Source organism: Diprion similis, chromosome 6 (genome assembly GCF_021155765.1).
Source record: "Diprion similis isolate iyDipSimi1 chromosome 6, iyDipSimi1.1, whole genome shotgun sequence".
Classification (NCBI taxonomy): domain Eukaryota; kingdom Metazoa; phylum Arthropoda; class Insecta; order Hymenoptera; family Diprionidae; genus Diprion; species Diprion similis.
This window is the reverse complement of record NC_060110.1, coordinates 20,762,765-20,775,361: the sequence shown is the minus strand read 5'-3', so window position 1 is coordinate 20,775,361 and position 12,597 is coordinate 20,762,765. Positions and strand designations below refer to the sequence as shown.

The 12,597-nt window shown below is 38.2% G+C and overlaps 1 protein-coding gene across 3 annotated transcripts; it reads left to right on the top strand.

The window, feature by feature from the left end:
- The first annotated feature begins 4,320 nt into the window (after positions 1–4,320).
- On the top strand, positions 4,321–11,302 carry LOC124407224 (protein CASC3-like). Of its 3 annotated transcripts, none has more exons than XM_046883172.1 (9): positions 4,321–4,467; positions 5,632–6,062; positions 6,371–6,518; positions 6,714–6,871; positions 6,976–7,388; positions 7,476–7,727; positions 7,999–8,031; positions 8,658–8,914; positions 9,057–11,302. In XM_046883172.1, exons 1-9 carry the CDS (start codon positions 4,321–4,323, stop codon positions 9,720–9,722), a joined length of 2,505 nt encoding a protein of 834 aa, XP_046739128.1. In that variant the 3' UTR covers positions 9,723–11,302. The 3 variants fall into 3 exon arrangements, with proteins under 3 accessions (XP_046739128.1, XP_046739129.1, XP_046739131.1); XM_046883173.1 differs by having other exon boundaries at positions 4,322–4,467; positions 7,500–7,727; XM_046883175.1 differs by lacking the exon at positions 7,999–8,031 and having other exon boundaries at positions 4,322–4,467.
- Positions 11,303–12,597: the final 1,295 nt, after the last annotated feature.

The following is a 12,597-nucleotide window of genomic DNA, read 5'->3' as shown; positions in this document are numbered from 1 at the left end:
AAATCGATTAACCGCAGTCCCAATACGCTGCGAGCAACGCATCAAAAGTTACAGCCGAAAAACTGAAAATTTTCAGCGTCGTTTCTCTGCTGTTGGTCCGACGCTCTTTTTCACGTGTTTTCTGAGTTCCTGGGGGTCCAATTAGTCGAGAGATGGTCACACAAATCGATTCCGAGACGAAAAATTTTTTTCTTTGAAAATGACCAAAAAAGTAAGGCTTACCCCTTTGGATTTTTGACGAAAATTCCGACGACTCCGAAAAGTGCTGCAAATAATTCTTTAGGGTACTATTCCGACGTAATTTTGCGAGAGAAATCGATTAACCGCAGTCCCAATACGCTGCGAGCAACGCATCAAAAGTTACAGCCGAAAAACTGAAAATTTTCAGCGTCATTTCTCTGCTGTTGGTCCGACGCTCTTTTACACGTGTTTTCTGAGTTCCTGGGGGTCCAATTAGTCCAGAGATGGTCATACAAATCGATTCCGAGACGAAAAATTTTCGGCTCCGAAAATGACCAAAAAAGTAAGGCTTACCCCTTTGGATTTTAGGCAAAAATTTCGACGACTCCGAAAAGTGCTGCAAATAATTCTTTAGGGTACTATTCCGACGTAATTTTGCGAGAGAAATTGATTAACCGCAGTCCCAATACGCTGCGAGCAACGCATCAAAAGTTACAGCCGAAAAACTGAAAATTTTCAGCGTCATTTCTCTGCTGTTGGTCCGACGCTCTTTTTCACGTGTTTTCTGAGTTCCTGGGGGTCCAATTAGTCCAGAGATGGTCATACAAATCGATTCCGAGACGAGAAATTTTCGGCTCCGAAAATGACCAAAAAAGTAAGGCTTACCCCTTTGGATTTTAGGCAAAAATTTCGACGACTCCGAAAAGTGCTGCAAATACTTCTTTAGGGTACTATTCCGACGTAATTTTGCGAGAGAAATCGATTAACCGCAGTCCCAATACGCTGCGAGCAACGCATCAAAAGTTACAGCCGAAAAACTGAAAATTTTCAGCGTCATTTCTCTGCTGTTGGTCCGACGCTCTTTTTCACGTGTTTTCTGAGTTCCTGGGGGTCCAATTAGTCCAGAGATGGTCATACAAATCGATTCCGAGACGAGAAATTTTCGGCTCCGAAAATGACCAAAAAAGTAAGGCTTACCCCTTTGGATTTTAGGCAAAAATTTCGACGACTCCGAAAAGTGCTGCAAATAATTCTTCAGGGTACTATTTCGACGTAATTTTGCGAGAGAAATCGATTAACCGCAGTCCCAATACGCTGCGAGCAACGCATCAAAAGTTACAGCCGAAAAACTGAAAATTTCCAGCGTCGTTTCTCTGCTGTTGGTCCGACGCTCTTTTTCACGTGTTTTCTGAGTTCCTGGGGGTCCAATTAGTCGAGAGATGGTCACACAAATCGATTCCGAGACGAAAAATTTTTTTCTCCGAAAATGACCAAAAAAGTAAGGCTTACCCCTTTGGATTTTCGACGAAAATTCCGACGACTCCGAAAAGTGCTGCAAATAATTTTTTAGGGTACTATTCCGACGTAATTTTGCGAGAGAAATTGATCAACCGCAGTCCCAATATGCTGCGAGCAACGCATCAAAAGTTACAGCCGAAAAACTGAAAAATTTTAGCGTCATTTCTCTGCTGTTCGTCCGACGCTCTTTTCCACGTGTTTTCTGAGTTCCTGGGGGCCCAATTAGTCCAGAGATGGTCATACAAATCGATTTCGAGACGAAAAATTTTCGGCTCCGAAAATGACCAAAAAAGTAAGGCTTACCCCTGTGGATTTTTTGCGAAAATTTCGACGACTCCGAAAAGTGCTGCAAATAATTCTTTAGGGTACTATTCCGACGTAATTTTGCGAGAGAAATCGATTAACCGCAGTCCCAATACGCTGCGAGCAACGCATCAAAAGTTACAGCCGAAAAACTGAAAATTTTTAGCGTCATTTCTCTGCTGTTCGTCCGACGCTCTTTTCCACGTGTTTTCTGAGTTCCTGGGGGCCCAATTAGTCCAGAGATGGTCATACAAATCGATTTCGAGACGAAAAATTTTCGGCTCCGAAAATGACCAAAAAAGTAAGGCTTACCCCTTTGGATTTTTTGCGAAAATTTCGACGACTCCGAAAAGTGCTGCAAATAATTCTTTAGGGTACTATTCCGACGTAATTTTGCGAGAGAAATCGATTAACCGCAGTCCCAATTCGCTGCGAGCAACGCATCAAAAGTTACAGCTGAAAAACTGAAAATTTTTAGCGTCATTTCTCTGCTGTTGGTCCGACGCTCTTTTTCACGTGTTTTCTGAGTTCCTGGGGGTTTAATTAGTCCAGAGATGGTCATACAAATCGATTCCGAGACAAGAAATTTTCGGCTCCGAAAATGACCAAAAAAGTAAGGCTCACCCCTTTGGATTTTTGACAAAAATTTCGACGACTCCGAAAAGTGCTGCAAATAATTCTGTAGGGTACCATTCCGACGTAATTTTGCGAGAGAAAACGATTAACCGCAGTCCCAATACGCTGCGAGCAACGCATCAAAAGTTACAGCCGAAAAACTGAAAATTTTCAGCGTCGTTTCTCTGCTGTTGGTCCGACGCTCTTTTTCACGTGTTTTCTGAGTTCCTGGGGGTCCAATTAGTCGAGAGATGGTCACACAAATCGATTCCGGGACGAAAAATTTTTTTCTCCGAAAATGACCAAAAAAGTAAGGCTTACCCCTTTGGATTTTTGACGAAAATTCCGACGACTCCGAAAAGTGCTGCAAATAATTCTTTAGGGTACTATTCCGACGTAATTTTGCGAGAGAAATCGATTAACCGCAGTCCCAATACGCTGCGAGCAACGCATCAAAAGTTACAGCCGAAAAACTGAAAATTTTCAGCGTCATTTCTCTGCTGTTCGTCCGACGCTCTTTTCCACGTGTTTTCTGAGTTCCTGGGGGCCCAATTAGTCCAGAGATGGTCATACAAATCGATTTCGAGACGAAAAATTTTCGGCTCCGAAAATGACCAAAAAAGTAAGGCTTACCCCTTTGGATTTTTTGCGAAAATTTCGACGACTCCGAAAAGTGCTGCAAATAATTCTTTAGGGTACTATTCCGACGTAATTTTGCGAGAGGAATCAATTGCACGCGGTCCCAATACGCTGCGAGCAACGCATCAAAAGTCACAACCGAAAAACTACAGATTTCCTTCGAAATTTTTCCGCTGTTGGTCCCTTGCTTCTTTCATATCACTGAGGGTCTAATTAGCGTGAAAAGAGCCCAGCAAAATCATTCAGAGACGAAACGTTTCCGATATCTGAAAGTTGCAACATGCAAGGCCGACCCAAAGAATTATTTGGAAGATGCTGAAATCGAATCATCACGCTCAGTTCTGACAGGCTTTGAGCAATGAACCAAATCTTACGCCTGAAAAACATCAAATTTGCACTGGGTTCTTAAAGTGATGGAAGTGGAAAATCACAAATTCATAACTACCAAGTTTCAGTTCCAGTTTATTCAATATGCTTTATTCCTAGTACAAGTGTGCAGATGTCAGTGTAAACTATTTTACCCAGTTTCTGCATATAATATACCAATAATCAACATACTGATATACTAGTCGTTATAATTAGTGTAACATCTTTAATAGTATTGGAGTTCCAGACAAAAAATGGAATATAATGAACGAATGTTACATAGACGTCTGACTATACTGTATAAGGACAAAAAACTATGATGTATGTACATGCATTCAGCAGAATATGAACAATGTTGTACGAGGTAGATCTTATTGTAGTTCTAAAGCGCAGTTCAAGTTCCGGCCTGCGTACAGGTGCAATGTACCTCTGTAGGATACGAGATGTATAATATGTATTGTTACCATTTTACGCAACCTGGAATAAAATGAATTATACCCACACAAATTTCTCCATATTTATTTCATATCTTTTCAGTAGGTGATTCCCGTGAAACGAAAACATCGATAGTCAAAATATCGATGTATATCGCTTATCCCATCTCTGACTCAATGTCATTAGTCAGTGATGAGTTATTCCTATTCAAACAAATTACACTCGGATTTAGATTCTGAATAGCCATTTATTTTCGAAAATTCTAATACATGATTTTGTCGCATTTTTCTCTATTGATATTTGGCATTCGACGTCCTTCAGAATATTGATGCGTTGATTCTTTGAACAAATAATGAGTTCCGAGATATCAAAATTCGAAATTTCGCGGCTTCTGCGGTATACTGACCGCATGATGGCAGTGGATTCTAATTACTCGTGACGACGATAGGGGGACGATGAACAAACGGAACGCGACGAACGCGAATGGAATATGAGCGGAACTTGAGCGTGTGTGGCTTCACCGAACTAATTATGTCGGATACACGGCGCCGTAGAAAATCTCATAATTCTGGAGGTTCCGAAGATCTCTCGGATTCGTATGACGAGTTAAATGTAACAAAGGAAACACAGGTTAGTATCAATTGACAACTATTCTTTTAACATGTATATTTCTAAACGTAAACGGGCGTTGTATTTGCGGCTTGACTTGACCGTTTGTCGATGAAGGTTGATCGCACCGGAGGAATGAGGTCGAAAGTTCAAAGATTTCTCGTACTAATTCGCGTGTATCTTCCCAGGTATGATAACGTTCGATTCAGTAATATACCATCCAATTGTACAGAAGAAAAATTTGCCGCATCGTTTTCTCAGGTTATGCCCTTCGTATGTCACTTATATTTAGGCTCAATTTGACTCTGCTGTTTAGAATCATCTTGACATCCGTGCCAATGGATATAGACATTGTACACTTACGTACCCGTGTACTTACAGATTAGTATCTTGGATTTTCTGCTGTCATATCAATCGTAAAAAATGTAAATCTCTGTCCTTTACCATATCACCGTATGCCGAAAAATAAACACGTCGTTTGGCTAAGTGGAAATTGACAAGTTCATGTGATGGCAACTTTTTTCACTGTTTGTATTCAGTTTTCTCGGTTTTTATCTACTCGCTCAATACATCCACCGACAATCGTCATGTCAGCAGGAAACAATGTACAAACGAATGATATCACTCTGTTTATTTGACGTATGTGAATTTTTACAATCGCCATAAAACGTTTCACGTTCAGCGCACATCAGAATCTGGAACATGTAAAAATGAATGCCATCTGTTGCTTACTGTGAGTTAGATGTTTGAATAAAAAATTTTTAAACTAATTCAAATCATCGTTTCAAGTTGTATTGTTCAGGTCTCATCATTGATTCGAACTATTTTCATATTCTCAATTAATACTTGTAAGATGCTGATGACGTGTTGATAATCATCATTATGGTCACATGTCGCAAAGCTTGAGTTTCTACTGGAAATAGATTGGTGGTTTATTTCTTATTGCATACTTACACTGGCCTTCTTATTTTTGTGTAAATGAAAACTGGAGCTGGATGGTAGGCTGCCTTTCACCCAGATACATAACTGTAACTCACTTATGGCATGCTGTTTCAGTAATTGCTCTATATGTTAAATTAGGTCACTCATTTGTATGACTGTATTTCGGTTTTCAATTAATTTTGAGCTTCTAGCAGACGATAATATTGCATTTGTACAAAATCTTTTTTTTTTTTTATTCAATAGAATAACGAAGTGACAGAGGTCGAGGAGCATCATGACTCGGAATATGAGACAGGCGAAAGCGGGTCTGAAGCAGACTCGCAGGAAGGTGGTTTACGGGAGAGTGGGGATGGGCAGGAGGAAGATAAGCCGCAGCGCAAGCTGGATGATGATGAAGACAGACGTAATCCTCAGTATATCCCCAAGCGAGGTACATTTTACGAACACGATGACAGAACAACGGAGGAGGTAGCCGAAGAAAAAGTAGAAACTCCGAATGAAAGAGAGGCCAAAGAAAAGAAAGTCTGGAAAGACAAGGAGGATCGATGGGATCATGACAGGTATAACGACGACGAACAAGCACCCAAGAGCCACGACGAACTAGTTGCGGTTTATGGATATGATATAAGAAATGAAGAAGGACCACCTAGAGCCAGACGGAGAAGAAGATATGGGTAAAATGACTTCAATTACCATTACTGAAATTTAGAATTATGTACAGACTAACATTTCTTACCACCAAGTCTTAGAGAGACTTGTTATTCAGCAAGATATTGTCAGCATTGGCAGCTAATTGTAAGACAATTAAAGAATTAAAAAAAGTTCAAACGAGAAATATTGATTGCACCACAAACAAATGTCTGGTTACTGTCTGCGAAAACAAGATTTTTTCCACCACATTTACTCTTAAACCATCAGTATCAACTTTGTGTAAAGGTATCAGTTACGGTACTCGGCTAACTTATCTTTATTCTAATAATAGTCGTGGTCCAAACAAGTACACGCGAAACTGGGAGGATGAAGATGCATATGGAAAGCCAGGTGGTCCTCCTTCAGTTGGTCGAGGTGGCACTAGAAAAACAAACCGAAGTGGAGAAGAGTTTCCTGCATTAAGTGGTGGCAATAATAAAGTGAGAATTTATTTCTGTTGTATTGCTTCGATTTAATTAGAAAACAGGTCACTATGTACCAGCTGGCTCCTTAGTATTAGTTAATGTTTAAACAATCAATTAGTTTCAGGTTCAAATAGACTAATTCCAAGCCCAAATTTTCACAGTTCAACAAAAGTGTATGTAGTCTCTAACGCAGATGTGTTTGGTTCACAGGATGACGGGTCAACCACACCAGAAGAACCAGTTATTTCTTCGGCTTGGTATAGCAACAAAAATAAGTCTCAACCTAAAGCAGGAAATTTCCCACCTCTTCAGCCGCAGCATGAGTCTCCAAACTCGAAGCCTGTTCCTACGAATAATTCCGCACCAGTGTGAGTATGAGAAAAAAAAATAAAAATACGATGCCATTAGCAAAGTATTTTAGAAAGTGTAAATGTAAAATACTCATCAATTCAACGTCAATGTTTTATTGCAGAAACGAAAATAAGACACCCAACGAGCCGACAAATCCAGCTTGGAAGAAGGAATTGACACAGAATTCGCATAGTCAAAGTCCTAATAGAAGCGGCGGTGGCGGGGATGCAGACAAATTAATGAATCACAAATCCTCGCCTCGTGATTCGAACAAAAGGCAGGTTCAGGAGAGTGTAAGTTTGGCAGCCAGTAGAGCCAGAGGTCGGGGATTCAAAGCGAGTGGTAACACTAACAATGCAGGATCAAACAGATTGGATTATAAAGCTAAAGGTCGTGGATCTGGCTCAGTTCTTCTTGATAATAGGCGAAATAATGCTGACAATAACCACATCGACGATCACCATCTGATTAACGATATGAAACAAATGAATGTCAATGACGGAGGATCTTTTCAACAGAGCAACAGACAGAACAGTGAGTTTTTATGCTTGTCTGACGAAATAATCAATGAGCATCCTGACTTGTAATTCTTTTCTAACAGCTTATTTTTTGTCATTACAGAAAATTTTTATGCTCAATCTCCAGGTCAAGTTCGCCCCGGTACGATTCCTCCACGTATTCAACAACAGCACCAGCAACCACAGCAACAGCAGCAGCTGCCACAGCAGCAATCAGCTCGCCAACAGCAGCATGACGCAGCCGGTAACAGACCTAAACGGTATTCGAGCCTACGCCAGCGTCCACCAGTTCCAGAAGGTCCTGGACAGCAAGGCTACCAGCCTCAGCATGGTCAACATGGCTATTACCCACAAGGTATTTAAGCAGTCAAAATCATTCGCTTTATTAAGACTTTATAACGTAGCCTCGCCCAAATATTTTCTCATCAATGCACCGACTATTTAACACGTATTTTCTGCAGCACTTTATTCCGAATGTGTGAACGTGACGTGCAGACCGTAGACTAATTGTATATTTTAATGAAATTTATTTAAAAATAGAGTACTGCTGGGTTTTTTGAAGAATTTTTTTTCTATAAACTTTACTTTTACTTTTACTATTAACATTTGTATTCACATGTTCTTAGCTGGAAATTCAAGAGGCGTTCTAGATTCCCAAGGTAAGATTGACAAAAAGATTGAGTAGTATCGTGTGCTCGACTTAACTATTGCTCTAGTTGATTGATGCTGTTCATTGATTCGCAGATCATCTGACAATTACATGTTCAATGCACTTTTAACGAGTTTGCAACATCATTGTACTTACTGCTTCTCTGACTTTAATGATATTTTAGAAACTGAATGATGGACAAGTTTCAGCAAACTACCTTTAGTTATAGTTTTTTGTGTCGCTTGTATTTTTTAGCTTTTAGCCACATAAGTACAAGAAATAGGTATACCTCATCTCTGCATTGTTCTTCAAAATAAGTATTTATATTGCTAATCATAAATTCGTAGTGCAAGTCTTGAGATTCCCTACGCACCCTATGATATTTGCTTTCTTTTTCATAATTAAAAACGCTTTTCTCATAAGGCTTTTCTTTCATTTGTGTAAAATATTTTGTGTATGTAGTACAAAACTTGGATTACTTTAATAAATAGCCAATTATTCAAAAAATGTGTGAAATAGCATGCACTTACGAGTTTCATGAATTTTTGGATCGGATGATGAAACATCAGCTGCCTACTTTTCAATCACTAAATAATTGTGAATGGTTACTTACAAAAGCTTTTTCTACGATTTCAGGATATCCTCCAGGTCACTTTGAACAGGCTCCGCCAGTAGCAACACCGGCAGCTCCTCTAGCTGGACAACCAGTCCTTCCCTTGCCTCCAGGAGGTCAACCAGCAAGTTTTGCTCCCCCTCCATTTTTGGTACCTTCTCCTCAGTTCTTACCACCTCAGGGTGCACCTCCCAGTATGATCAACTACGTGCAGGGACCGAACGGGCCTGCCTTTCAACCTAACTTCCAAGGATATCAAGGATTCAGTCCGCCTGTACAGGTTGGTAGATAACGGCTAGTTTTATTAGCAGTCATTTTCTGAAATGTTCTGCAATGAGCGAAGAAATTTTTGAAATTATCGTATCTTCTAATACCCTAGTCACGACTGAGTGATTGAATGAAACCAATACTTCTGTTTTCAGCCGCAAGGGCCGCCGCCGCCTCAAGAACTTTTTCAGCCACAGGGTTGTACCTACTATAGTCCAGCTCAACAACAACAGCATGCAGTTCCTATGAGACGACCAAAGGCTGCAATTCCTATTCTTCCGCCGCCTGACAATCAGCAACATATGACTAGTCGAGGTAGAGGTAGAACAACACAGCAACAAAGCCTTCCGGTTCCAGGCGGCGGTATGCAAAGAACAAATACGGAAGGTAAGAATAACTTGGCGGAAGGTGATGGGAAATTCATACAGGCACAGTGTGCTGGAAATCAGATAGAGAAGCAGATACCCACTGATCACTTTGCGGTTAATGATACCACTGAAGTTGGAGCAAATTGCGCGGACAATGAAGACAAGGATGTAATATCAAATTCTGAAATGACCAATATTTCCGAAACTCCAAACGAATTGAAGATCAGCTTAGACGTGGTCGTAATGAAGGAGCAACAGCAAGAAAATGAACAAGAACAAGAGCAGCAACAAGAACAAGAGCAGCCGCAAGAACAACAACGTGTTTCGGAAAGTGACGATGTCATAACTAACAAAGCTGCTGAACAAGTGACAGTTAATACTACAGAGCCTGAATTGCCGAAAATAGAAAATAAGGTGATTGAGAGTCCCGTGGTCGAGGAAGCTGCTGCCTAGTTATTTATACTTAGCTTTTTTATCACCTACGATTTCCAATTTACCATAATCGTGAGTTAATACGACATGAATACGTTAATGAAACTGTTATTGTCATTGAATGTCATGGAAATATAACCACCAAGTGATGATCATTAGAAAAAGTGAAAATATCTTGGAGGATTTCAAAATTGCGATAAAGCGAATAATTTATCGCTAATCGCTAATTTATCGTGCATCAGCCGTCGACTAGTGTACATGTTATGTTATGTTACTACTAACCTGGGGTGGTATCCGTATTTCGCCAGTTTAGTTAGTCGCTTGCAAAGTAAAAGGATAATTTCGTATTATCTGCATTTTGACTGATTATCTGGTGTTAGTATCAGCCAGTTTCAATTTCAGTTCTATACTCACATTGCGCATAATTAATTGCACTGTAAAAGCCTCATGGGATGAAATTCTTTTTCATTAAAGTTATAACTTTAACTTTGTCTATCTGGCTGGTCCAGTGTTATATCAGCACGTTCTTATTTTGTTAGCTACTCTTTCCCTTGTTTTGGCACAACATTTTTCTAGGTCTTCCCCGTGCTTCAGATCGTCTTCTAATTTCCTCAATTCAATCAAATAAAACGTAATTATGAATGATTTTTATAAGTTTGAATATGTTTCAAGTTTTTAAGATCAATAATACAAAATACACTGACCATCACATACTGATTATCAGAAAAGTAGAGATTTTTTGAATTCATAAGCTGGTAATATAATATATCTTTCTCTACAAGTCAAAAATATCATTCAACACTTTCAGTCACGCAATTCAGTTATCTGATAATGCAAAAACATTCAGGATTTTGCATGGGATATTAAAAAAAATGATAAAAAAAAAGAACAAATAGGGTGCCACTGTAGTGGCTTCTGTGACTAAAAGGGTTAAAATGGACAGGCTTGTTTGGTCTATACTTTGATTCCGACGCTTTCTACCCATCTGACGTGCTTATGTAACAGTTGAGTGGCCACTTATGAATATATATATATTATTAAAAAAAGATAAAATCATAAAAATCAGAAAAAAAGGAGATAGATAAATTATGATAAATAGAATCACAAATTAATAGATAACGCATACAAATGTAACATTTGTATTGTAATTATTCAGTTTGTATAAGCGAATAAGAAAAAGATGATCGCGAAATTGTAAAATAGTCCAAGCCGCTTGTGGATACTTAAAGTGTGTAATAAAAACTTTTCATTTCACTTAAACCGCCTTTTGCTTAAGACGTCGCTGTATTTAAAATCTTTAGAAGAATTATTTCGGATAAATGTAAAAGTATTGCTCTTCTATAATCATGTAGAATCATACAAATGTTTTATTACCACGAGGTACGTTTTTCCGTTTTAGTAATGAATGCATACAAACTCTTGGTGAATTTATCGATGTAATTGTAATAGTTGTATGGTTACAAGATTTATTTTTATTTCTCAATGTTATCACAACCTGTATTGCAGGATAAATTGCGTTCGATTTAAATTTAGTAATTTTTAGTACCTATGTGAAAAAGTAATGCAATAATCTTACCTTGTTCCTGAATCAGCATAGTTGAGAAAACGAAAAATGAACGAACTGAAGGATAAAATAATTCCCAATTTGGAAGAAACTAAAAATTCAATCCAATGAAAGCTCTCGTGGATTTGGCCGCGCTTTCCTGTACATAAAAAAAATCCATCATCAAATTGTTGCAGTGTAATCTTGTTATTATTAATAGTAGTACTAGGCTAGACTTATGCAAGGAGCTATAATACATTCTTTATGTCCACGGTGTTTTTCCCGAATGCAATAATTTTCATACCTTCAAATACGAATGACAGAATTATAACTAGTATGTGTTTTATAAAAAATATCAGAGTTCTGGGTAACAGAGCAAGTAAGATCGAAATCGAATGATTGTGAAGTTATATGGGTGAATGTGAATTTGTGCTTTGAGACACTAAGATATTTGTATGTATCAAAGAAATAATAACTTGACTCATCTGCCATGAAAAAATACAACCCTTTTGGGTAAACAGGGAAATGATTATTCTACGTTAATTAAACATCCTTATAATTATCAATCATTGATAAGAATTATATCTGACTATGTATATCTCTAGAATTGTGAGAAAATGATGAGCCTGGTGAATGCTTGACACATTTGTTATCGAATTTCATAACTGATTTTCTCTTTTCTCACATATTACAAAAAGTTTTTACCCTCTTTCGCGAAAAAACGAGCTAACTTCACTTTGTATGATACGTACTGACCATTTCAACGATTTTAAATTTATGTGGTATGGTAGGGACATGAAAAATTGTTATTAAAAAGGTTCCTACGTTAAATAATTAAATCTTTTAAGGAACTGTACAGTCTCGTAAATTCACATAGGAGTATTATCGCATTATTTATCGAGAATTTCTGAAACTTGATAGGAGTATTCTATAATTAGTCCATTTTGATCCAAACCAGGAATATATCAACAATTTAGTATTATGTACATGATTTAATATTTCGGAGTAATCATTTTATGAAAATTGTTTAAAGAAAATGTGTTATATACTTGAAAAGAAAAGGACTGCGCGTTGCAGTTTGTACATACATAATTTCATGCTGGTTTTGGACAAAGTGTTTGGTTACAGAATATTTAAAAACATTAATTATCTTGTTTCGTACCGCTCATTGAAAAATATCTCTTGTTGGAGTGTACGTATTCTGTTGAAAAATTCAGTATTATATTTTGATTGATTTCTTTCGTAGAGAGGTATACGGCGGTGCAATTAATGATACATAGTGAAACGATTTTACGAGTTTATTAAGCATTTATTATCAGCTAACAGCTTGATTGAAATATTCGTTCTTACGCC

Coding starts and splice junctions, on each gene's coding strand:
- LOC124407224 (XM_046883172.1), top strand. CDS start 4,321: ATGGAATATGAGCGGAACTTGAGCGTGTGTGGCTTCACCGAACTAATT. Junction 6,063..6,370: donor AGACGGAGAAGAAGATATGG/GTAAAATGACTT, acceptor TTCTAATAATAG/TCGTGGTCCAAACAAGTACA. Junction 6,519..6,713: donor TAAGTGGTGGCAATAATAAA/GTGAGAATTTAT, acceptor TTTGGTTCACAG/GATGACGGGTCAACCACACC.